At 46.5% G+C, this 26,690-nt stretch overlaps 1 protein-coding gene across 3 annotated transcripts; it reads right to left on the bottom strand.

Annotated features, from left to right (window-relative positions):
- Positions 1 to 836: 836 nt before the first annotated feature.
- Positions 837 to 17,516, bottom strand: HDGF (heparin binding growth factor). Of its 3 annotated transcripts, none has more exons than XM_056816237.1 (6): positions 16,826 to 17,516; positions 6,738 to 6,814; positions 6,390 to 6,528; positions 4,660 to 4,845; positions 2,944 to 3,194; positions 837 to 2,614 (listed from the first exon to the last, which is right to left on the bottom strand). In XM_056816237.1, the coding sequence occupies exons 1-6, from the start codon at positions 16,910 to 16,912 to the stop codon at positions 2,608 to 2,610; spliced, it is 747 nt and encodes a 248-aa protein (XP_056672215.1). In that variant the 5' UTR covers positions 16,913 to 17,516; the 3' UTR covers positions 837 to 2,607. The 3 variants fall into 3 exon arrangements, with proteins under 3 accessions (XP_056672215.1, XP_056672214.1, XP_016285919.1); XM_056816236.1 differs by lacking the exon at positions 16,826 to 17,516 and adding an exon at positions 7,807 to 7,943; XM_016430433.2 differs by lacking the exon at positions 16,826 to 17,516 and adding an exon at positions 7,815 to 7,885.
- Between the last annotated feature and the right edge of the window lie 9,174 nt (positions 17,517 to 26,690).

The raw sequence follows: 26,690 nt of genomic DNA, 5'->3' as shown, positions 1-26,690 counted from the left end.
TTGCATTAGGCCTGGGACCTGAGTTTAATTGAATCCTTATTACAACACTGGAACATAGGTGCCATTATTCCCATTTTACAGAGGAAACTGAGGCAAACTACCACTATAACTCCCTGTGTGACCTTAGACAAAGTGCTTCCCCTTCTCTGGGCTTCCATTTCTGCAACGGCAAAATGAATGGTTTGGGCTAAAAAGATGCCTTCTAGTTCTGACGTTGTACCACTCAGCATTGTCTACTGCCATGCCAGCTCAGTAGGACTTGGAGGAATTTGTGCTCCACTGGCACAGCTCTTTGAGCCCCAGGGTCTATCCATGCCAGGATGGAGTACCTGAGGCCATGCTTTAGTTTGGAATCCTTATGGCATACCTGGATAAAAAGCCAGCTAGGTCGTAGACTGAACAGTCTACCTCAGACACTTGCTAGCTGTGGGACCTTGGGCAACTCACTTAATTTACCTAGTTTCGGTTTCCTTATTTGTAAAATGGGGATAATAAGCACCTTCCTTATAGGATTATTGTGAGAATCAATGAGATGAAATATGTAAAGCAACTTGTAAATCTTAAAAATGCTATTATTACAAAAGGGCGTAAGACGTGTTCTTTTTAAAAAGTTTAGGGCAGCAGAGTCTATACTGGGGGAACTGAACCCAGTATCCAAATTCTGTAAGATGGCCCTGTATGTACGGCCCAACCACGCTGTTATAAATGTAGTCCTAATAGTCTGGGATCAGGAGTATGGGGGCAGGAGAGAATCTTGTTTATTATTGACAAGAGTCCGTACCCAGTCTCCTCCCCAATGACACCCACCAAAAAACAGAACCAGTCAGGGCCCCAAATAATAATCAACAGGTTTATTGTCCTAGAACTGAAATTGTCTACCGGTTCTTAGAGCTAAACTTCCAAAGCTACAGTCGGCAACTTTTCATCAGAGCCCAGGGAGAAGGGAGGAGAAGGTTGTTGGGAAAGGGAGCTGGTATAAAAGAAAGATGGGGGGAGAGAGAGAGAAAGAAAGAGAGAGAGAGAGAGAGAGAGAGAGAGAGAGAGAGAGAGAGAGAGAGAGAGAGAGAGAGAGAGATTGGGGAAGGGTAGAGGACTTTTTTTCCCTCTTTTTGTTCTCTCTATAGATTACAAATTGATTGTGGTGATAATAGCGAGAGGAATGGGTTTATTTCTCAGGGGTAGGTGAGGAGACACCAGGGAAGAAAAAACACAAGAGACACAAGGAGAAACCAAAGCCCAGCTATAAAAAGAAAGTCATAAAACCCCAAATAAGACAACTACATTTCCAGCAAATCAGAAAATCCAGGTGCAGCAGTAAGGGGGTTGGGAAGAGGGAAATAGGGGAAATTAGGGTCAGGAAAGACAAGAGGATGGGGAAGAGAAAGTGGGTAGATGGGGCAAGGGGGCAGAGGGGCGCAGAGGATTTGGGAATCTTTTAAAATTTTTTTTGTTAATTTTTTTTTTATTAAAAATGTTTCCTAAAAAATGCCATGTTACTTTTTTTTTTTCTTTGCCTTGGTGATAAATATTCCTGTGGGGAGGGCCTAAAGCATCAGGGGGTGGGGAATAAGAGGAGTGAAGGGGAGGAGCTGTGCCCAGCTTTCCCATCTCATTTCATTAGGGCAACTTCTTCCCAGGTATTGAGTCCTGGGAGGGAGGCTTGGGATGCCAGAGGCAGGAGGACAGAAAGCAGTGAGGGGCCAACTCTCTCCCCTCACTGGAGATGGTTTCCTTTCAAATACATCCATACCCTCCCCAGGCCACCTTCTCCAAGAGCCTACTAAAAGACTACCCTAACCTCTTGCTACACCTTCAGTGCCCCAAGGCAGTGACTCTAGAAACAGCAAAGGGGGCAGCTGTCACTCCCAGAATGCTCTAGGGTAGCAGACACAGGAATGAGGGCCAATCACCAAGCATTTATACCCCCACCTAACCCCACTCCAGTTGTCAGACTTTCCCTGAATCAGCAGACCATCTCGAGGCGGAGAGGATGAGAGGGGCGGAGGGCAGAAATTATTCTCCCCAAAAGACAACCCCTTTCCTCATGTCCTGTACCCTCGTCCCAGGCTTTGGGCACCCCCCCCTTCCCTTAGCCCATCTTCCATCCTTCCCATTCCAAAACCCACATCCTAACACATTAGTCATTCCAGGGATGAGGGTGGAGGTGGGGAAAGGCCGAGGGAAAGGTCAGGAAGTTAGCCAGTCCAGGAAAGCCCCAGCCAACTCCCCACTGAAATAAGAGCCCTCAGAAGCTAGCACCCTGCCCCAAAACTGGGTCTTCCCAAAATCGGAGCTGGGGGCAGTGGGGACAGGGGGGAAGGGCTCGAGGCTGAGGAGGGGGAGTCAGAGAGAGTGGAGAGAGACAGCAGTGCCAGGCCCTGATCTCTTCCTTCCTTACCAGGGGCGGGCTGGGCCTGAGGGAAAGCGGGGAGGGGGTACTCAGAGAGAGATTGAGAGAGAGACAGAGAGAGAGCTGCCGATGCCAGGGTATCAGGGATGGGGGCAGGAGAAGGGGGGGTTCCCAGTTTGCAGGCAATGACCAGTTTCCCCGATAGCACCCAGACAGCAGCAGGAACAGGGTGGGGGCTCCTCTGGAAACATTGTCGGCTACAGGCTGCGGGGGGACAAGTGCGAGACAAAGAGTTACTTTGGGTCCATTCTCTTCCGGCACTCCCCAAGCTGCTTCCACAGGACTCGGCCCCCTCCTCATCGCCTCCACACCCCCACATCCTGGTGGATCTGATTCGGGGCCTGGGGAAGTCTTTCTGGTAGACTGTCTCCCAGGCTTTCCTTTCTGCTCTGCCACGACAGTGCCTGGCACAGGAGAATCGTGCAGCAAGTATTTGGGATCATTCCAAACCCCCTAGCTTAACGAGTGCTGGGCCGAGCCCCACCCCTTGGGTCCCCGTTCTCCGGCTGAAGGGCCAGTCTCCTCTCATTTACCTCTCCTTGTGATCTCTGACACCCTGGGCAGGGCCTTCCTCCTTGGCAGCCTCCTCCTCTTCTTCCTCTTCTTCTTCATCCTCCTCCTCCTCTTCCTCTTCTACCAAACCCCGGCCGGGGCCTGGCTCCGAGGGGGCGCTGTTCTTCTCCGCCTCCGCGGGGAGGGCTCTTTCTCCCTCCAGGGCCAGCTCTTCTTTCTCGTCCCCCTCCCCCTCAGGGTCCTGGGTTTCCTTGAGTCGTTTGGGGGAGTCCTAAATTCCATCAGGGAGGGGAAGGGGGAGCATTAGGACGGGAAGGACGGATTCCCCCTCGGTTCATCCCCAGATGAACTTCTCCCATGACCACTCCCCACCTCGCTTTCTGCAAATCTCACCCTCTCCATAATATAAACATATAACTATGTTTAACATTAATAATATTCTTCCTATGATTTTTCAGTTGTTTATTTGGGTTTATGGTTTTATAAGATTCTCTTACAAAAATGAGTATGGGAAAATGTTTTGCATGATAATACATGTATAACCCAGATCAAATTGCCAGTCAGCACTGGGAGGTGGAAGGGAAGGGAGGGAAGGAGGGAGATAAGTTTGATCATATAACTTAGGAAACCGTGTGTGGAAATTTGTTATTACATGTAATCAGTAAGAAACAAAAATTAAAATTAAATAATAAAAAACAGCATGCTTCTACCGAGCTTTATGACTTGCAAAACACTTGTAGATGCATTATTTCACTTAATCTTCACAGGTAAAATTTTATCCTCTTACACATGAACTGAGGCTCAGGGGTGTTGACTTGCCCAAGATCTCACAGCTGAGAGCTGGGATCTAATCGAGGCCTCCTAAATCCAAACTCAGGGCTTCAACTCCCTTCTCTGACTTCTCCTTCCTCCCAATTCAGGTCTATTATCCAACTTCCCAGAATCCCAAAGAGGCAGCATGGTGTAGTGGTATAAAGGTTGGACTTGTGCAGTCAAGAGAGTCCCGAGTTATAATACTGACTCAAACAGTTACTAATTTTGACTTAACCTCTCCCTAATTCTTCTTTGTCTATAAAATACGGATAGTCGTACCAGTGATATTTATCTCACTGGGTTGTTTTGAGGATCAAATGAAAACATTCAGAAATAGCAAGAAATTAAAATTTAAAAGGTAGGAAAACCTGGAATTGTGCTATTTTTGTTATGTTTTGTTGTTGTGTCAGCTATTTTCATAGACAGCTAGATGGCAGAGTAGTTAGAGCTTGGGACTTGCAGGCAGGAAGACTTGAGTTCAAGTCCTGCCTCAGACAACTTTACTAGTTGTGTGACACACAAGGCAAATCATTTAATCTCTCTCAACCTCAAGTTTCCTCATCTGAAAAATGGGGATAAAAATAGCATCTGCCCCACAAGATTGTTGTGATGATCAATTTTTTTTTTAAAATTTTATTTAAACCCTTACATTCCATCTTGGAGTCAATACTGTGTATTGGTTCTAAGGCAGAAGAGTGGTAAGGGCTAGGCAATGGGGGTCAAGTGACTTGCCCAGGGTCACACAGCTGGGAAGTGTCTGAGGCCAGATTTGAACCTAGGACCTTCCATCTCTAGGCCTGGCTCTCAATCCACTGAGCTACCCAGCTGCCCCCTCTCTGCAACTTTGATCCTTTGCTTCTGCAGCTTTGGGGAGAAACTGCAAACTCCCCATAGGAGAGGGCCCGTAGTAAGGCTAGCATTACCTCCAGTGAGTCCACTGCTCGCCTCTTCAGTGCTCCCTTCTCATTCTTTTCCTTTGAAGGTTCATCAATCACCAGCTTCCCTTCCTCATCACTGCTGCCATCTGTGTTCCCCTTCTTCTCCCCATCCCCTTCTGACACTTCTCGATCCGGCTCGGCGTCCTCTGGGCATCCTTTTTTCTGGGATGGCTGGTGGGAGGGGAACAACAAGGAGAGGTAGTTCTCAGGAAGTGATTAAGGATCCCTTATTTGTGCCTCCTTCCCTAGTCAAATGCATACTTTTTCCTTCAGCAACTCCTCCTCTACCTTGTCCTTGTTTAAAAGAAGATCTTAGTTCTAAGTCCCTGAAAAAATGTTGGCCAAAATGCTACAACAGAGGAGAGGCATGTAAAGTTGCATGTCCCTATTACAAACTCTCCTCTCCCACCTAAACTAGAGGATACCCCCCTTCAGGGAAGTCTCTTTTATGAGTTATTTCCTCAAATCTGTTTTTAAATTAGAGAGATTAGTTGGATTCACTTCCAAAATCTCCATTCCTTTCAACCTTGTTACCTTTTATTCACGACTCATCATTCTACATGTACCCACTCAATAGAAGGGTAGCCTCTTGGAGGCAGGGACCTAGACTCCATCACAGTCAATGTAAGTGCTTAACTAATACAAGTTGATGTGAGTTTACCTTCATTAAATGCCTACTGTGTACAAAGTTTGGACAAGAGCCTTGGACTCATGGAACTCAAAGAGTCTAATAGGTGGATAAGATACACCATTTGGTGTTGTCACACAGAACATTCTATGATAATTCACCAGATAAATACCTCCATCTGATTGGAGAGAGTGGACAGTGGAGTATCTGGCATTTAAGGAGGGAACCCAGTGCAGCCATCTTATTGTGTACTAGTTTTCCCTACTAGATTAAGAGCTTCTTGAGGAACTATCTTTTACCTTTCTTTGTGTCTCCAGGGTTTAGCACAGTGCTTGGTATATAGTAGCCGCTTTTAAAATGTTTATTGACCATTTATAGATGGTGGATAGCCTCTATACTAAGGACTCTGAACTTTAAAAGTCTGCCAACAAGAAGGGATTAATCAAAATTTCTGAATAAAAGTAACAAGATTAGAGCTATGAATTTTATAAAAAAAATACTGTCAGTAGTAAGAATCTGTATTGGAGGGAAGAATGGAAGAAGGTCCTACTGTCATTTAAGATCAGTGATGATGAAGGCCTGGGGTAGTAATTGGGATAGGCAGGAATGACCTGATGCCTAAGATATTTTATTGTTACTATATTATCCATAGAACTAGGTAACTAAGTGGATACGAGAGGTGAGGAAGCAACTATAAATCAAATATAAATTCTGCTTCACCTTAGGAAGATACAAATGCCTTCTCCCCTAGCCTCCTTTCCCTACCTCCTGTTCTTCCTTTTCTAGGGCCTCAGAATTCTCAGTGGGGACTCATAAAAAAGAGTTCCTTAGAATTCTGATCTTATATTCTGTTCTGGTAGATGAAGCCCCTCAATCCAGCCTCAACTCCCCCTCCTCTGCGCTTCTAAATAATTTGCTTAACCCCCATTACTATCTCCTTTTGAACTCTTCCCACACTCTCCTGACCCAACAGTCCTACCAGAAGTCCTCATAGGATAGGGTTTTTTCCATAGCAGACAAGTAGCTCCTTGAGAAAAAGGACTCTTTTTCTTCTCTGGAGGTTCCAGTGTGAGGGATAAGGCCTTACCTGGTAGCCAGAGGCCTTCACAGTAGGATTGTTCTCTATTTCCCACAGCCCCTCGCTGAAACCTTTCCTCTTGTTGGGTTTGCCAAACTTCTCCTTGGATTCCTCATATGGGAAGAGGTCTTTGGGACCCAAGAACGCCCTGAGAGATGGAATAAATGCAAGGTCACTATGCTACCACAGCTCCCCTGTCCCTCCCTCCATGCAGAGAGCAAAGTAGATAGCACCTTTCTTCTCTTCAAGCTTTTCTCAACCCTCCTCCCATCCTCCAGTCCCTTTAAGGCACCCCACAACCCTTGGCCTTTCCTCCGGGATTCCAATTTCTCCTCCCCCTACCCAAACTTTACTCACGTCTCATGGGTCCCGAAAAAAAAAACTTGGTATTTGTTGGCTGTTGACTTCACTGCAGCCTCAGGCATTTCATCAATCTGGGGGGGCAAGGGGGGAGGTAGAGAATAGAAGGGAACATGAACCTGGTGGCTCAGCCTTTCCTCCAAGTCTGAGACAACTGCTTGAGGGAGAGGAGGTCACAACTGAGGAAGGACAGGGCAGCCTCATTTGAGCAGTGGAAAAGCCTTAGAAGGGACACCAACCAGGCTAACCCCTGATTTTATAAATGAGGTCCCTGAAGCTGGAGGTCACATGGCTAATAATATATGGTGATCCCAAGAAGGCAATCACTTAACTTTCAAAGTAGGCCCCTTCCCCCTCCTTGGGGCAGGGGAAACTACCATCTACACCAGGGCCCATTGGAAAGAACAAAGCTCAACATGGCCAAGGAAACAATAACTCTGTCCCTTCCTCTCTCCGCCTCCCAGGTCTGTGAGGTTGTTATTAAAAGGTGTACGCCTAGAGTGTGTGGACAAACATGAGAGAAGGGGAGGGCTCTGGAGGGGGTGGGAAGAGCTGAAGGCCTCATAGTGTTGAGGGACTCAAAGCCTGCCTGCCTGCCTGCCTGCCACAGGATTCTGGGCTAGGCCATCAAGAGTCGACTGCAAGGCCCAGGAAACTACATCTCCCAGCAGCCCTTGCCGCACCACAAGCAGCTTGGCTTCCCGCCGGACAGAGGCTGGGTAGCCATATTGGTTGAGGACCCAGAGGTTGATACAGGGTGGGGGGTGGGGGGAAGGCAGGTCTGATAGCTGGACTTAAAGTGTGATTATCACGGACAGGATAGATAGATGACAGACAGACTGACAAAGGCGGTAAGAGAAGGCAACAGAGAGAAGCAGACAGCAGGCAGGAAAAAAAACCCACAAAGAACCTTAGGAGAGAAGGGAGACATCCCTCAGAAAGGCAAATAGCGCCCCTCCAAAAAAAAAAAATTATTTAAACTCAGAGAGGTTGTTTTTGTCTTTTTTTTTTTTATCCGAGCTCGGGATTTATCCCCACCCCCACCCTAGCCTCCTTAAACCACAACCTCCCCACCATGTGTCTTCTCCAGAGCTCCTCCCTGGGGCAGAAGTCCTGGTCCCCAGCTGCCTCCTCCCCCAGGGGCAAAGCAGAAGCCCAGCCCCGAACCCGAGAACGTGGTCGTCCCCATATGCACGTGTGCTCTGGGTGGGGGTGGGGATGGGGGGGTAGAAAAGCAGGTCCTCCCCCCAACACAATCCCCGTCGCCATGACAACCCGACCCCGCCCCCAGGCCACTCAGCAATCAGGAATGTGACTACCCCTCCCCCACTGGCCCTTCAGGATAAGGGGGGAGGGGACACTGGGCGCGCGCGCGCGCGCACACACACACACAACTCCGGGCCCACTCCCCAGATCTCCAGGCTACAAGCCTGACACCTGAGTCCTCTCCATCAAACCGCAGCAGGGTCACTGGAATACCAAGGTTCCGACATTGAGAACAGCCTGGGAGATCGAAGCCTGGCACCCTGAGACCTGATGGGCACTAAAGGGAGAGTTCCCCTGCCAGGACACCTGGGCCCTATTACCAGCAGCCTCCCCACCCCACCTCTTGGAGGGGCCAACGAGAAGCAAAATCCGAAACACCAGGGCTTAGAGATCCCTGGAGGGACAAATGATAATAATAGCAAAAGCCCCAGGTCCGGCCCTTCCTTCTGGGTAGAGCCTCGGGAACTATAAACCCGGGGGTGGGGGTGAGGGTGAGGGTGATGATTAAGGTCCAACGGCCAGATAAGCAGGCTTCACAGAAGCCAAGAGAAAGGAAGAGAGGAATATGGAAGAACTCCCAAGGCAGCAGGCACCCACGCTGTCTACCGTCACTCCCATGGTGTGACTCCAGTCATTTATGGGTCAGAGCCAGGGAAAGGCCTGAGACTTCCATTACACCAGATTCCAGAGATCTCAAAGAACTCACACCTCCCTCACGTCTCCACTGGAGCCCACGCATAAGCACCCCCCCCCCCCACCGGAAAACTGCCTTAGAAAGGGTCAACCCCTCCCCTCTCCAAGCCATACCGCATGGCAAAGAACCCAGGCATCCAGTTGCCCAGGCCTGGGGGTGGGGGAAGTGGGAAAACAAAGAATGATCATTAAAAATAGAAGGGATTCAAGACACTAAATTTACAATCCAAATTCAGGCCAAAGAAGGGTGTGGGGTGTCAGGGTGTGCCCAAGCCCCTCAAGACTCCCTATGTAGGCATGACTAGAACACCCATAGTCAAGAGATCATTCTGTCCTCACCTGCCCCCACTCAGAATGGGCTTTCTGGGTGGGTGGGTGGGTATTGGGGTGGAGGAGAATCTTCCCCACTTCTGGATGTCTCAAGAAACAGACACCCCAATCTCCCTCTCTCCTAGGGTGGGGGGAGCAGTGTGGTGGTAGTCAACAAGCATTAAAGGCTTACTATGTGCCAGGCACTGTGCTAAGCACCAGATTCAAAAGAAAGGAAAGAGAAGGATAAAGGGTTTAAGGGAACCGATCTTGCATCCTGCTTCCACCACCATGTGACTTTGACAAAGTTGTTGGACCTCTCTATGGCGCTCAGTTTCCTCTATCTTTAAGATGGGAGGGCTGGACCTGAGGATCCTCAAGGTCCCTTTCTATCTCTAAATCCTACAGGTCTCCCAGGCAACTCAAAAGGGGAAAGTCCTCTCTGCAGTCTAACTGCTGTTCTTGATGCTGCAGAAGAATATTTCCATATTCCATATGAGTAGGGGACCATGGGGCTCCCTCCCCTAAAACACACACATATGCTTGGGAACATGCGCATGCAGGCACACACATATTCCTCCTCCCAAAGGACCTGAATCTCAAGCACTGACTTCAACCCCAGGGGGTGACTCAGAGTAGATGAGTCAGAGCTAAATGGGTCAGGGTGGAGCCCAAGCAAATAGCAAGGGACCCTAGCTCGTGTCCCCCAGATTCTCCTAGCTGCCTCCAACACTCCCCCCAAAACACACACACTGGAGTTATGGGGGTGGGGAGGGAAGAGGCCATTGAACTTTATACAGCTGGCCATACCTGGTTTTCCCAAGCCCTTTTGAAATCAAGGTTGGTCTAATAAGGCATGGGCTCAGAGAATCTTGGTTCTTCCATTTTCTATCTCTCCCCTCTCTGGGTCTGTTTCCTCATCTATCCAATGAGAGGGTTGGACTAGATGATTTAATCTTTACCTTCCATCTTAGAATCAATACTGTGTATTGGTTCCAAGGCAGAAGGGCTGGGCAATGTGGGTTGTGACTTGCCCAGTGTTATATAGCTGAGACAAGATTTGAACCCAGGATTTCTCTTCTTTAGGCCTGGTTCTCAATTTACTGCGCTACCTAGCTGCCCCCTGACTAGAGGATTAAGTCCTCCAGCTGTGGCATTCCGTGATTCTATTCCTGCCTTATTTACCTGTCTCCCAGGTAGGGGCACCTAAAGCTTAGGGAGGCCTCCAAGATAAATTATAAGTACTCAGAAAACGTTAATGGGTTGGGCAGCTAGCTATGAGAGGCACCCAAAATAACTCTTCCCTGGCCTGGAAACTACCTGAAGTCTACACAATCTTACCCAGGAAACCATCCCTCTGAGAGGGCCCAGAAAGGGGCCGGGCTGAGCCAGGGACACAGAGCCCAAACAGGTACTGGCCCACTGACAGTTGGACACACCCAATGTCCTAGGTTCAATTTGACCCAGGAACCAGAAAATCTGGGGCAGGAGACAGTTGAGGATAAGGGAGAAGTTGGGGAATGAGCCAAGGAAGAGACCAGGGCTATATGTAGAGAAGGATGGGGGAGAACTGGGAAGGAGACAGAGAGATGTTAGATCTAGGTGTGTGTGGTTATTCCAAGGATTCTACACACAAACACTCCAGTCATTGAGTCTGTGAGTATAAAGGTAAAGAGGAGGGCAACTATTAAGTGCTTTGAGATCCCTAAGGAAGTTAATGTTGATAATGATTATCAGATAGCAAACAGTACTAATCTTCTTTAAATAGTATAGTTAACCACTGAACCACCAATTTCTTTCTTGAGGGATCTCTAAGCACACCTAACTACTTTAATCTCTTCTGCTTGTCCTATATTTTCTTTCTTTTTAAACTCTTACCTTATGTCTTAGAATTGTTACCCCTTCCAAGGAAGAAGAGTAGGGGCTAGGGAGTTAGGGTTAAGTGATTTGCCCAGGGCCATACAGCTAGGAAGTGTCTAGAGGCCACATCTGAACCCAGGACTTCCTATCTCTAGTCCTAGTTCTATATCCACTAAACCACTTACCTGTTCCTTGTCCTAGATTTTTTACAGGCTAGAGAGACTTTATAATCTGGAACTATCTGGACTTCTAGTCCCCAGCCCGGCCCAATCCCACTATACCTGGGGCTATTCTGGGGTAAAACATCTTTTTCATCAGATTGAGAAAATTGTACTCCTTTTGTCATAACTAAGTTGATTCCAGGCAGCCCCAGTGAAGATGTTTTAAATAAAGGAGGCTCTCTGGCTCTGCCTTCTCACTTCTCATATACCAAATGAGGGGTTAGAATCGATTAGGATCTCTAAGGTACCTTCAACTGTTCTTATTAGCAGGAATAACAATCCCAACAACAGTGCTTGAAGGCTTGCAAAGCACTTTCCCTACAATTATCCTGTGAGGTAAGTGGTATATTATCTCCATTTCAGGGAGAGGGATTGGACCTATGATTTTATTGGAATAGGGAATTCCTTCTTGGATGAGGTAAATCCTTCTACCTATGCAGGTCAATCAGTCAGTCAATCCATTAATCAACATTTATTAAGCATGTGCCAGGCACTGTGCTAAGCATGGGATATTTAAAAAAAAAAAAGGCTAGACAATTCCTCCAAAATGTGAGGGTGACTTGCGTAGGTTCACACAGCCAGCATGTATTAAGAGACAGAACTTGGTCCCAGGCCTTCCTGATTTCAAGGCAATCTCTCCTCCATCTGCTACACCCTCATGCCTTATCTCATTTTATGGATAAAGAAACCAGGAGACAGGCAGACATAAAATGACTTCTCTTAGAGCCATGAAGTTATCAGATCTGGGAAGCAAACCCCAACCTACTGAGTCCAGCTTCTCTATGTCTATGACTCTCTGATATCCCTGGGATAGGGAGGTACTTCTCTAGGAAAAAGCAAGGGAATCTGGAGTTTTAGGTTGGAGTCCTAGCTCTGCTCCTGACTGGCTATGTGAGCTGGCACAACTCACTTCATTTTGGCATCTGGGTAATGACATGGTTGGATTAGATGATCTTCGAGATCCTTTCAAGTTCTAAATCTCTCTGGTTCTGTGATTTCTCCATGAGGAGAAAGAGAAAGGAGAGTTACCAGTCTCTTTTTTCCCATCAGAGTGGATTTCCTTTGGGGTCCTAGTCTTATGATAACCCTATAATACTAACAACTCACATTTTAATACTCTTTTAAGGATTAAAAATATATTTACTTTCAATTACCTTGTGAGGCAGGTCATGCAAGTACTAGCTCTTCTATCTCATAGAGGAAGAAGCTGAGACTTGAAGAATGGAAGGGACGTGCTCACAGTCAAAGAATTAGTGTTACAACCAGGATTTGGACTCAGGCAAAAGTTCCGGTATTCTTCCCACTACACTATAATGCCTCTTCTGGAGGCAAGTACTTCTGACATTTCTACATCACATACCTACAGCAGAATCGTTGGCGTTAGAGCCTATTTTAGAGTCTTGAAATCATCTAAACTTCATTTTATAGATAACAAGATTCATTGTAATATATGTGTGCTCACATTCATACATTCATTCATTCATTCATTCATTCATTCATTCATCAAATGCCTCCTGAGGACCCACTATGTTCCAGGTATCCAGTGCTAGGCCTTCTCCTCCAGGAGTCTTATTATCAAAGAATCAGATGACTGGGGAGGGGTAGTTGGGTGTGGAAAGGGCGCGGGGTCAGAAAGGGGTGTGATCATGGACACTGAAGGTTACTAGTAAAACAGGCTCCCCAGCCAGGCCAGGGAAGTGGGGGAGGGCACAGGGAGAGCTGGGTTCCTATCTGCCAACAGTGGCCCTGCCCAAGCTCCCTGTTCCCACATAACCCTATCTGGAAGGTCCAGACTTGAGGCCTGGGGAGGGCCAGATTATGGAACCCTGTCGTGGCTTGGGCCCATCCTCCCCCCATCTTCTCCCCAGAACTGGGCCCAAGGTAAGTAAAGGCAGGGATGGGATGCAGCCCAGTTCCTCCATTCTTTGAGAGCCAGTCATGTGCAAGGGGACTAGAGTGTTTCCCCCGAGGCTACCAACAGCAGCAGATCTTTTAGGTTCCAGCTCTCTTGGGTCTCCCCACTGAAGATACAGAAAAGGCCTCTGGAAGGCATTTCTTCCAGCCCAGGCTGCTTCCTTCAGGGTGCCCCCACCCTCCCCAGCCTGGCCTCTGGACTTTGTCCCCCCAGGAGGAGTTGTAGCAGGGAGCCCTGTATTTGGTGCTTGTGCTAGCCCACTGCAGCTCTGGCACCAGAACCAAGATGCCAGCTGGGTCAAAAGGGCAGGTGAAAGTCCAAGGGTGCACGTTCCCCACACATATGTGCATATATGTCCCATGTTTCCGGCTGGGGCTCCTTTCTCCACATGGGGGTGTAGGCAGGATGGAGAACATGAAATCGTGATAGTGTGTGTGCGTGCGTGTGTCCACGTGCATTCGGGCACCATTCTGAACACGTCTTCAGGCTGGGGCACAGGGCTCAAGCAGAGGCCCCTCGGCCTTTCCTGGGGAGATCAAAGGCCTGGTGGATAGTCCTTCCCCAAAAGGCCAAAAGGAGGGTGTGGCTCAGGTTTATAAAAAGGGCCAGGAAGTTCAGGACCCGGAGACTCCACTGCTCCCCACCCCCACAGCAGGCTCCTCCTCTGCTCCCTCCCCCTCCCAACACACACACACACACACACACACACACACACACACCATAAGGAGACTCGCTCCTACCAGTCACACATACAAGCTCCCCTTCATGGCAGACACACACACACACACACACACACACACACACAACCCCCTAGCAGATAACACACACATTAAAATGAGCCTCCCCCCAAGGAGACACACAAGGAGCTTTCCACAACCGCACAGAACAAGATCCTCTCCAGGACACATCCCCCCCCAAGATAGAAAACAAGGTTTCCCCCACCCCCACCCCCCAGCAGATAACAACCAGGAGGAGACAGACACACAATGAGGTCCCACAAGGACCCCCCCCACACACATACCCACCATGAGATTCTCCTCCTAGGAAACACCTATAAAAAGACTTCCTTAAACCATGGCCAGACATAAACCCAGAAGGAGATTCCCTCCTTTCTCAGCAGACATAGACAAGTGGACTCCTCCCCAGGCAGAAACATGGAAGAATCACCCCCTCTGCCTGCAGGTACCAGAACAGAGATATCGTAGATTTCCTTCCATCAGACACACACACACACACCCCAACAGATGCAGACAATATTCCCCCCAACTAGACACTGGCAGGGAGACTTTACCAGCACACACGTTCCATGCTCTGTTCCCCTCTCCAGCAGACACCCACACCCACAGAAACTCCCCACCTCCACCCCGGCAGCAGATGAACACATGAAACTACCTGGACACTACCAGACACACTCGGGGAGATTCCCTCCCTTCCCAGTAGACACACAAGGACACTCCTCCACTCCCAGCAGAAACACACTGTCCTCCTCCCCTCACACGCAAAAACACGACTCCCTCTCCAATATCTACATGAAGAGACTTGTCGACCACTACACACACACACACACACACACACACACACACACACACACACACACACACACACACTCCCCTCTTAGTAGACACAAGTAGATTCATCTACCAACCAGATTTTTATATACAAGACTCTCCCTCTAGACACACATACATAAGGAGAGTTCCCTTCACCCTCTTGATCTCCCCCTCCCCACAAGGAAGAACAAGTGATGGAGTGAAATGATCACCAAACCTGGCACTCAAGAAACCTAGAATACCTCCAGGCTGTGTGACCATGTATAAGTCACTTAATCTCCCTTATCTTCAATTTCCTTATTTGTGAAATGAGACCTACTTCACAGGGTTCCCGTAAGGACCTATGAGACCAGGTATATGTACAAATCTTAGACAAAAGTTAGCTATTGTTGTCATTGTTACAGAGGACCCCCCCAATACATTGGAGTTACCTTCTTCCCAAGCTGACCCATACAAAAGAAGACTCTCCCTCAGACATACACAAACTCCCCCTACATACACACCCAGAGCAAGGCAGCCCTCCCCCAGACACACATGAAATAAATTGCCCTGACATTCTGCCCCCCACCCCCATACACAGGTACAGGCACCAACACAAGAAACTTAAAACACACAATAAGACTCCCATTACTTATCTGAGATTTAGCTACATAACACATGAGAACACGAGAGGAAAAATCCCCTTCTCCCTTTATTCTCTTGCAATAAATAGGAGTTTGCCCCCTAAATGGGCTCTCTTCCCAGTTTTCTTCCTCACAGTCTCTCCCCAATTCCATTTAGTCCCCCTTTCATATTTATTCTAAAGGAAACCTTATAATTTAGGGTACTTAGAACCCCCCCTTACTCTAAGTGACTCATAACACAAACCTTGAAAAAAATTAGGGTTAGGGGACACTTATTCCCTCAACTCTGTCCTTCCTCTTCCTCCCTGTATCCACCACCTCCTCCTCTCCTTTCTCTGAGTTCCTGCTCCTCCTCCCAATCCCCTACTTCCTCAGTTCTGAGGGTACAATTTGAAGAAACACTTTGGATATTGGTTTGTTTTTTCCCCCCTCCCACCTGGACAGGTACTGAGAGCAAGGAAGGCCCAAGGCAGAACTGAGAGAACAACCCAGGCTTTTCTCCAGGGGCCTACTACATGCAGAGGGACAGTGTGGAGATCAACCACATGGCCGAGACTAGGACGGTTGTGGCGGGAGATACACACACCTGGGAGGGAGGAGCAACCACCCCCTCCCTCCTCAATGACAAAGAAGCTCCTTTCTCCCATGAACCCCCAGTCCCAAGAGCTGCCCAGATCCCTCCATTGGATCCTAAATTATGGTTGGGTTCATTAGAAGGATTTTTTCCTGGTGGAAAGGGGGTACTTTTCTCCCCAGTTACCTTCCTAGTCAGGTAGATACCCCTACTCCCAAGCCCAAAGTTTTCCAAGGTTTAGGAGTAAACTCTATTCCCACTGCCAAACACGAAAACACACACTTTGGCCTAGGCACTTCCCTTCCCTAGACCGAGGTAGTGGTGGTGGTGGTGGTGTGAGTGAAGATCATGATGGTGGTAGTGGTGATGGTGATGGTGGTGGTGAGTGAAACAGAGAAACACGGAACTGGAGAGAGGAACCCCAGAATGGAGGTGTTTGAGGGAGCAAGGATATAGGGAAGGTTGCATCTCTGATCCCCGGGGGTGGGAGGAGTTTCTGGAGAGGGACTGAGCCAGCCCCTCTAGTGAGGCAGACAAGCTGGCGAGACTGCCCCAGGGGAGAAACTGACCAGGATGGGGCCTGGAGAGGGGGACATTGACCATTCGGGGAAAGGAGAATAAAAATGATCAGTTCGTCGTCCTCCCTCCCTTACATACATATACTTTGCATCGGGCCCTCACCCTTTCCAATCCAGGTGCTCGCCCCCTCCTTTCCCTTCCCCTCTCTCCGCCAAGTCCTACCCGGTCCCTGAGCGAAGAGGCCTGGCTGCCCCGACCCACGAGCTACCCAGACCATTATATAACACGGAGGTGGAGAGACGAAAACCCGGCTGCGATGGGGGCAGGGAGGGGGCAAAATCGGGGACCCAGGAGTCCTCTGCCCCCACCCCCTCCGGGTGCAATGTGCTAGTGCCCGCGTTATGCAACCCGGGCGGCTGGGGCATAAGCGTGGCCTATTACTCCCTCCCCGCTTTTCACCCCCCACTCCACGCACTCCCCTCCAGGACCCATCTACTCCCCCTGCCCGGCCCGGCCCCAGCCCTAGCGGTTCCGCACATCCCTTTCCTTCCTTACCCGGGCCGGCCAGTGAGGGTATCCCTTCATTTTGGCGAACACCAGGTCTCCGCATTTGTATTCCTTCTGCCTGTTGGAGCGGGACATCTTGGGGGTTCCGGTGGCTCCCCCAAACTCAATGCTGGAGCGGGAGGGGGGCCCGGGGAAGGAGAGAGCTGAAGTTTGACTCCGCTACCGCGAAGGGGGACAGGGGGAGGCGCCGCTCGGGCCCCCTCCTCTTCCTCGTGCAATTCCCCCCTGCCCTGAAACAGGCGCCCACCCCCCGGCCCCGGCTCCCGAGGCTCAGCTCCCCGCGGCTTCTTCTCCTTCTCCGCCTCCTGCAAAGGGGTGCGGGCCGCTGATCGGGGGTCCTTAGCTCCCGGGAGGTGGGTGAGCGCTCATGCAGTTGTTTGTGTTTGAAATTCAATTGCTCCCTCCTCGGAGTGAGGCCTCTTCCCCCCACTCCCTCCAGTCCCTACTCCGCCTCCTCCTCCTCCCTCCTCTTCCCTCCTCCCCCTTCCTCCCTCCCTTTTCCACTTCTCCCTTCCTCTCCGGCCCTCGGCCTCCGGCTCCGGTTCGATGCGACCGGCCACTCGATGCCTAGCGCCTGTCCCTGCCTGCCTTCCCAACCTCAGGCTTCTGGGGACCCTGGGGGCCAGGCAGGAGGAGTGAAGTACCGAGTGCAGCGATTGGGCTTTGTGTGCAGCAGCTTTAACTGGGTGGCAAAGGGAAGGTGGACAGATGTTTGGCTGGAGAGCTAGGGGAGGGAATCCGGGGCTCTGCGCAGCGCGACTGCAGCCTGGGGAAAGGGGCCTGCTTCCTTGGCTCCCCGACCTGGATTTCATTGTAGTTACAGAGGTCCTAGAGTAGAAAAGCATCTCATCTCACTATCGTGCCACCATTGACTTTCTAAATGCTATTGCTATGAAGTTTCCTGCCTTCTCCAGGTTCCTTCCATTTCAGCAGATACTGCTTGCCCAGCTCCGTGCAACCTAGGCAATGAGAGGAGGGACACAATACTAGAAGACTGTTGCTGCCCTTGAGGAGCTTACAGTCTAGTAAGGTTATTATGGAATTGTGGAGATGTTGCAGCAATAGACCATCCAGAGGTGCCACAGTCTAGGGGCCTCTTTAAAACTGTCCTGAAGTGCAATAGACTGTCTCAAGGGAAATGGGTTCTGCTTTCCTACAGAATGCCTAGATTCTTGGATGGGTACATGTGAGAGAGGACCAGAGGTTCCAGCTCAGATTCTGGAAGACCTGGTTTCAAATGACAGGTCCTACTCTGAATTAGGGCAGTTAGGTGGTACAGTGGATTGGGTACTGAGCCTGAAGTCAGGAAGATTCATCTTCCTGAGTTCAAATATGGCCTCAGACACTAGCTGTGCAACCCTGGGCTAGTCACTTAACCCAGTCTGCTTCAGTTTCCTCATCTGTAAAATGAACTGGAGAAGAAAATGGCAAACCACTTGCATTGCCAAGAAAACCCCAAATGGAGTTACAAAGAGTCAAATACCACCAAACAATGACATCCTGAATTATCTGGATAACTAAACAGAAAGTAATTTTATTTTTCTGAGCATTCCCTCCTAATATGCAAAATGGAGGTGGAAACCCTAGCACCAGCTATCACACAAGGAAAGGACTAGTCTCTACCAGCTTGATTCCATAATTTATAATCTGAAAGAGTTGCTTGGGGTACAGACAGGACCTTGCTCCTGATCACCCAAAGGTAGGATTTGGATGGAGGAATAATTTTCTTTGTGTGCCAATTCTCTCTACCTTACCATAAGATCCTTGAGGGAAGGATCCATATCTTATCTAAACTTTGTATCTTCCCCCATCAGTGATTGGGGAAAGAGATTAAAGTATTTATGTAGCATCTACTCTAGGACAGCCATTGTGCTAAGAGTTTTATACAAGTGTTCTGTATATAATGGGCACCTAACATGTCTTGGTAAATGAGTGGAAAATAAGTTTTGGTCATATTAAGGCACTCTTTGAGGTTGAAATTATTTTAGGGGGAGAGGGGGAGATAGTAGAGATAGCACTGGACAGGCCTTAGGAGGCATTCAGATTCTGGTTCTTCCACTTGTTCCCTATGTAGCCTTGGTGAAGTCTATTTCATCTCTCTGAGCTTCCACTTCCTCATCTCCAAAACAGGGTGATTGGATTAGATAATCTTTGAGATTCCTTCCAGGCTAACCTATAATTCTTCACAAGAAGTCTCCTAAACTTAGCTGGATATCCAGGAAGGGGTTGGGAAACTCGGGGCTTAGCAAAGCCTGGCTATAGCCTTTGGGAACGAAGAGGCTTATTGCCCAATTGACAAATGGGAATGGGACATGAACGGGCAATTTTCAAATAAAGAAATCAAAACTATCAATAAGCACATGAAAAAATGTTCTAAATCTCTCATAATTAGAGAAATGCAAATCAAAACAGCTCCAAGGTACCACCTCACACCTAGCAGCAGATAGGCCAATAAGACATCAAAGAAAAGTAATAAATGTTGGAGGGGACTTGGCAAAATTGGGACACTAATGCATTGCTGGTGGAGTTGTGAATTGGTTCAACCCCTCTGGAAGGCAATTTGGAATTATGCTCAAAGGGCTTTAAAACACACCCTGCCCTTTGATCCAGCCATAGCACTGCTGGGTTTGTACCCCAAAGAGATATAATAAGGAAAAAGACTTGTACAAAAATATTTATAGCCATGCTTTTTGTAGTGGCAAAACATTGGAAAATGAGGGGATGCCCTTCTATTGGGAATGGCTGAACAAATTGTAGCATCTGATGGTGATGAAAAACTATTTTGATGAAAGGAATAATGAACTGGAGGAATTCCATGTGAACTAGAACAACCTCCAGGAAGTGATGCAGAGTGAAAGGAGCAGAACCAGGAAAACATACACAGAGACTGATACATTGTGACAAATCAAATGTAATAAGACTTCTCTACTAGCAGGGATGCAATGATCCAGGACAATTCTGAGTGACTTATGAGAAAGCATGCTATCCACATCCAGAGAAAGAACTGTAGGAGTAGAAATGCAGAAGAAAAACATATAATTGGTCATATGGTTCGATGGGGATATGATTAGAGATGTTGACTCTAAATAATCACTCTGTTGCAAATATTAATGATACAGAAATAAGTTTTGAACAATGATATGTGTAAAACCCAGGGGAATTGCTTGTCAGCTCTGAGAGGGGGTGGAGGGAGGGAAAAAATATTCTAAATTATTAACCAATAAAAAAAATTTTTTAAAGAAAAGAAGAGGCCATTTCATGAGCTCCCAGCTCTGGTTTTCAGAGTGGTTTTATTTGTTTGCTTTCTAAAAGTAATATTTACATGGCACTTTTAAATTTTGATAGCTCTAACAAGAATACAGAAATGGGCAACTACAGTTGTGAAAGACCTTGAGTCCATGTTATATAGGAATCAGGTAAAGGAACCAGGGATGTTTAGCCAGGAGAAGAGAAGGGGAAGAGATAATAGAAAAGAGGAAAGGGAAGAAGGGAGAAGAAAGAAGAGCAGTCAAGGAAGAGGGAAAGAGCAGGAAAGGGAGGGAGGATTAGGGATGCAGACTTCTTGCCAGTCAGTCAAGGACTGTCACATGAAGGAGGAATAAGATTTATTCTGTTTGGCCTTTGAATACACAACCAGGAGCAATGGGTAGAAGCTGCAAAAGAGCCTGATCTAGGCTTGATGTCTGGAAAAGATTCCTAACAATTAGAACTACTCCAAAGATTCTGTGATTCTGCCTTTACTTTTCTTGGTCACATAATAACCCTGTGAAGTCAGAAAGGCAAAAAAAAAAAAGTAAGCCTTTACCTTCTGTTTTAGGATCAATACTAAAAATAGATTTTATAAGAGCACTAAGGGCTAAACAAATGGGGTTAAGTGACTTGCTCAGGATTACACAGCTAGGAAGTGTCTGAGGCCACATTTGAACCCCAGTTCTCCTATCTCTAGGCCTGGCTCTCTACATCTGGCTGCCCCAGAAAGACAAATATCTTTAATCCTAATCTGAAAAGGGAGGAAACTGAAGTCAGAGATGAAGCAATTTGCTCAAGGTAATAGAACTGGAGTAACAGACCCTGGAATCTAGGTTTTCATAGGCATGGCTCTTTTCACTTTGCCCTTGACTCTTCCTTCCAAAGAATATCCAGTATCTCTGTGGCATCACAGTTCCAGGTCTTTGTCCAAATGGCATAATTAAGATTTTGTTACAATAAAAAGGAGAAAGAAAAGAGCAGGGCAGCTAGGTGGCTCAGTGGATAGAGTCCCAAGTTATGGAGATGGGAGGACCTGGGTTCGAATTTGGCTTCAGACAGTTTGTATCTATATGACCCTGGGCAAGTCACTTAACCCCAACCTCCTAGCCCATACTACTCTTATGTCTTGGAACCAATATTAGTATTAGTACTAAGGCTGAAGATAAGGGTTTTAAAGAAAGAAAGACAGATAGGCATGAGCAATATAATTCAGTGTCAGTGTTGCCATAAACCTCCTGATTATTGTTGAAAAGATCTTTGGGGAGAAGTGATCAATAATAAAATATACCTCTCTCCTTTCAACAGGGAGGTAGAGAAATATGTGTGAGGAATGATATAGCCAAGATGACCAATCAGATAGCCAATCAGTTCAAGAAGAGTCAGACATGACTGAAAAAATGCTGCTGCAAAATTTACATTTTGGCCTACTTGGAGTACATAGATTTTTTTTTCTATCAAAAGGCATGAACTTAGTGATTTTCTTGACATGGGTACATTTTTGCAATATAATCTAAAAAAAAAGTCTGATTGATGCCTTTGGTTTTCAAAACCACAGTCACTTCTCTAAAGAACCCCTCCCATTTAACCTTCTCTTATAAGAAAAAGTTAAGTAAAACATCAGAAAATGAATATTAAAAATTATATGAACATATAACCTGGAATTTTATAATACAAAAGAATTTAGAGAAATATAGGAAGAATTATATGAACTGAGGTAGAATGAAATAAGCAGAACCAGAAGGATGACGTACACATTGATTACAATAATAAAGCTGAGTACTATTAATCTTGGCCCTGAAAAGAGATGAGGGAGAACCTCTCTCTGGTTTTTTTTTTTAAGTTTATTCATTTAATTAATTACTTTAGAATATTTTTCCATGGTTACATGAATCATGTTCTTTCCCTCCCCTCCTCCCACCCCCTCCTGTAGCCTACACACAATTTCACTGGGTTTTATATGTGTCATTGATCAAGCCCTATTTCCATATTATTGATATTTGCAGTAGGATGATCATTTAGTCTATATCCCCAATCATATCCTCATCAACCCATGTGATCGAGCTGTTGTTGTTCTTCTGTGTTTCTGCTCCCACAGTTTTTCCTTTGAATGTGGATAGCTTTCTTTCTCATAAGTCCCTCAGAAATGTCTTGGATCATTGCATTGCTGCTAGTAGAGAAGTCCATTACATTCAATTGTACCACAGTGTATCAGTCTCTGTGTACAATGTTCTCCTGGTTCTGCTCCTTTCACTCTGCATCACTTCCTGGAGGTTGTTCCAGTTCACATGGAATTCCTCCACTTTATTGTTCCTTTTAGCACAATAGTATTCCATCACCAACATATACCACAATTTGTTCAGCCATTCCCCAATTGAAGGGCATCCCCTCATTTTCCAATTTTTTGCCACCACAAAGAACGCAGCTATGAATATTCTTGTACAAGTCTTTTTCCTTATCTCTTTAGGATACAAACCCAGCAGTGCTATGGCTGGATCAAAGGGCAGACAGTCTTTTAAAGCCTTTGGGCATAGTTCCAAATTGCCTTCCAGAATGGTTGGATCAATTCACAACTCCACCAGCAAGCACCTCTCTCTGTTAAGAGGAAAGGTAGAGGAGGGAAGCTCCAGGTGTGGAATATTACATAAACATTTAGATCTTTTTTTTTCTTAAGAATTTTTTATTAAAGGAGTCTATCTAGAAATGACTAAGATGTAAAAACAAAAGACATCAATAAAATATATTACAAGTAACAACAATGTATCCTTATCTTCAATGTAATAAAAGTCCAAGTTTACAATGAAATACATTTGCTATATATGCTACATAATGCTACATAAATACTTTAATCTCTTTCCCCAATCACTGATGGGGGAGATACAAATGTATCATTGACGTTGAAGGGTACTGGGAACACAATTCAAATTTAGACTGATAATTTTTACTAGGGAGTTTCTGAGTTATAGGTTTGTGAAATCGAGTCACTGAGGCATATTGAAGCTTAATGTACTTATACTTATTGTATGGACCTCTATGATTGACTTGTGTGTTGGCTCCATGAGAATAAGTTTCTATGAGTGGGAAAGTTCTGGGCTTGCCTGTAGCTGCGGTTTTACTGAGAATTATGTAGCTAAGTAAAAGTTAACCCATGATAGTCTTTTGGGGTTGGGTTTGAGGGTCTGATCTTTTGGTGATTTAGAGAATTATGGTACAGGTATTTTGCTCTTGCATTATTCCTTCTGAGACTAGGGGGATTAATAATCATGTTAATTCCATAGGTAAGGGACATTAATGAGAGAGGTCAAGCAAGGGGGATAGAGTGGACTATCACATCTTGCCAAGGGCCACTCTGTGGCCTCTTTAGCTACCACGCATGACTCTGTCAAGGCTTTGTGGGTGGCCTGATGGCTCCCAGAAAGTTCAGAAACTTGTCAATTTTATATCCTGAAATTTGTCACATTTTATTTTTTCCAGATAAATTTTATTATTTCTTGTTTCTATAATATAATCTTTTGGTAATTTGATTGGAAAGACACTGAAAACATTAATTTTGATATTATTGTCATCACTAGATGAAGGAAGGGGTATATGGGGTGCTCAGGGAGGGATAGTATCTCTGGTATGGAGGGCTTGTCGTGCCCTTTTAGGGCAGCTCTCCAGCCTCTGACCCTCACCTGACACCCAGCTCTCACTTGCGGTTCCTAGTAGCTACTAGCATGCGGCAGCGGCCACACCCCAGGCAATGGCTTCCACAGGCCGGCTAAACCTTGTGAGGGTAGCCATCGGGTTGTCGACCCCTGGTGAACCAGGGCTTTGCTCACCCAGCATGTGAAGACTGCTTCGGCTGAACAGACGGAAGAAACTGATAAGAAGGTTCAACGGCTGAGATGGCGATGCAGCAAGGCACTGTGGAGTGCTTAGGGCGTGTTGGAGCACAAAAGACAACAGGGCCATCCAATGCAGCTGAGGAAGTCTCCAGGTGTAACAATTTTTCATGCCACTGGACCCAGGCTTCCAACGCCGAGAGAGTGGGACTGTCTCTGTGCAACGACTTTTCCACTTAAATCTCCTTCACGCACAAGTGTCTTTGTGCACACTCATCTATACACCATAGATGAAAACACACAAAGACAATCGTCATCCTCGGTTACCGAAAGACTACTTACTACTACTACAATGAAATAAGTTGCCATCTAATTTCAGGAGAACAACATCAGATTTCCAGTACAGAAAAGTATCCTGTTTTTTCTTGTCACAAGTTTCTGGATTGCTGTTTCAATGGGACTATACAGAGTGTCCATGCAAAAGTGTCTAGGTTCCTTTTGCAAGAACAGAGCCAGGTTTGCTTTGCAACAAGTTCCTTAGCCTTTGTTACAGTGGCACAAGCCAGCCAGATGAAGTACCTCCTTTCCTGTGGCCATAAGTGCCTTTGGCTTCTCTCTGTGCAATTATAAAGTCTTTGTTATAATGTGACATGTGGCCAGGTTTAGTTGCAACAAAGTATCTGATTTCTTGCTTGCCATAAGGTTCTCCATCTCTGTTTCAAGAGCAAATTCTGGCTGTTGTTGCAACAATGTCAGGGTTTTTCATTACAACAAGGCACTCCATTTTTCACTGTCATCAGTCTGAGTCCAAATTTGGGAGGAATGAGGCATTCTGGTCACCCAGCTCTTAGCTTCTGTTTCAGTTGAAGCAATAAAGGATTCAGGTTTGCATTATATCCTGTGTGCAGGCTTTGCATCCAAGTGGCCAGGATCCCATTTGCAGTAAAACACACAAAATCTTGTAGCAACAAGTCTGTTGATCTGTGTCTCAGTAGAAGACTCATGACTTGGTTGCCACAAATTGTCCCTATTACTGTTGCAATGACCTTGTTGCAACACAGCTCAGGGCTTGATGACAACAGGACATCCCAGTTCTGCTGGCATTGAGTTTCTCTCTTTTCTCCTACTCACTTCTTTTTTTTTTTAACCCTTACCTTCCATGTTAAAAATCAATTCTATGTATAAGTTCTAAGGCTGAAGAGTGGTAAGGGCTAGGCAATGGGGGGTTAAGTGACTTTCCCAGGGTCCCACAGCTAGGAAGTGGCTGAGGTCACATTTGAACCCAGAACCCACCATCTCTAGGCCTGACTCTCAATCCACTGAGCTACCTAACTTCTCCTATCCTACTCATTTCTTAAAGCGTAACTACAAAACAGCAGCAAGGATTCTTGTTGGGATTTTAAAAATCAAGCTTCTTGTAATAATTTTCCTGACCTTAACTGCAATATAAGATCTGAGTTCTTGTTACAAGAACATCATCATAACACAGTTGTTCTTAATGACTGAGTTGAGTACAATGTATGGGCCCAGTTACAGTCACAACTAGTAGCTTCCTACTTCCTGGGGGCTCTCAGCCCAAGATGGATGGATAATGGGCCCACAGGGTCTGGACTATCTCGGAACCACGGGGCAAATACCTCAAAGAAATAACAATTCATACTATCTCTAAAATGAGTTTTTAGGTTCTGAAAACAAAAGGGCCAAGGGTCTGAAAGTCGAGGAGAGATGGGAAGTGCAAACAAACTCCCAGGTAAAAAAGCAACAAAGCAACATGGAATGATTCTCTGCTGGAGAGTGTGTGAAAATATGTCCATAAAATGACTTTCAGAGGAGAGAAATGAAGGAGGAAATGTCAGCAGCAGACAGATGATGGTGGCGAGTGGGCACAAGGGACTTTTGGACAGGCGAGAGTAGAGGATATGACATGTTAGAAAAGACACTGAACAAAAAGTTAGGAGAACTGGTTCTTACCTTGGCTTTCACCATTGTGTGAACTTAAACAAGTCATTTTCCATTTTTTGTCCGAACTATGAGAAAGCCAAGGTAAATGAGATGCTTACCTCAGACATGAAAGCTGGGGAGACCCAGAAAATGATATAAAACAGGCATCTATGACTCCATGCATATCATGATTAGGATGATGTGTGTGTGCATGGCTGTGTGTTTATATGTATGTGTGTGTGTGTGTGTGTGTGTGTTTACAGTTTCACATTCTTGTCTCAGACACAAAATTAGCTAGTTACCTTTATTTCCTAATGGTGATATGGGAATGGGAGGGCAAGAAAAGGAAAAGGTTGACCTAAATGATCTCTAAGCTACTTTCCATGTCTGAAAGCCTAGCATTCTATGACATTGGGTAAGTTCTTAAGGAGAGGGAATATCATATATGATGTTATAATCAGAGTAGCTACATTCATTCAGTCAACAAATATTTATTGATGGGGGCAGCCAGGTGGCTCAGTGGATTGAGAGTCAGGCCTAGAGATGGGAGGTCCTGCATTCAAATCTGGCCTCAGACACTTCCCAGCTGTGTGACCCTGGACAACCTTCTGCCTTGGAACCAATACACAGCATTGATTCTAAGACAGAAGGTATGGGTTTTTAATTGATTGATTGAAACTTATGTGCATGGCACTGTGGGAAAGACAAAAATTAATAAAAACGTAATCCCTTCCCCTCAAGGAACTTATAGTCTATCAGAAGAGATGAGTCATGTCTATAGATTATGGCAACACACATTAGAACTATGTGAAGAGCACAAAATACACTAGGATTTAAGAGCA

The sequence above is a fragment of the Monodelphis domestica genome, chromosome 2 (genome assembly GCF_027887165.1).
Source record: "Monodelphis domestica isolate mMonDom1 chromosome 2, mMonDom1.pri, whole genome shotgun sequence".
NCBI lineage: Eukaryota > Metazoa > Chordata > Mammalia > Didelphimorphia > Didelphidae > Monodelphis > Monodelphis domestica.
The sequence above is the reverse complement of the archived record's forward strand: the minus strand, read 5'-3'. Positions and strand labels throughout refer to the sequence as shown.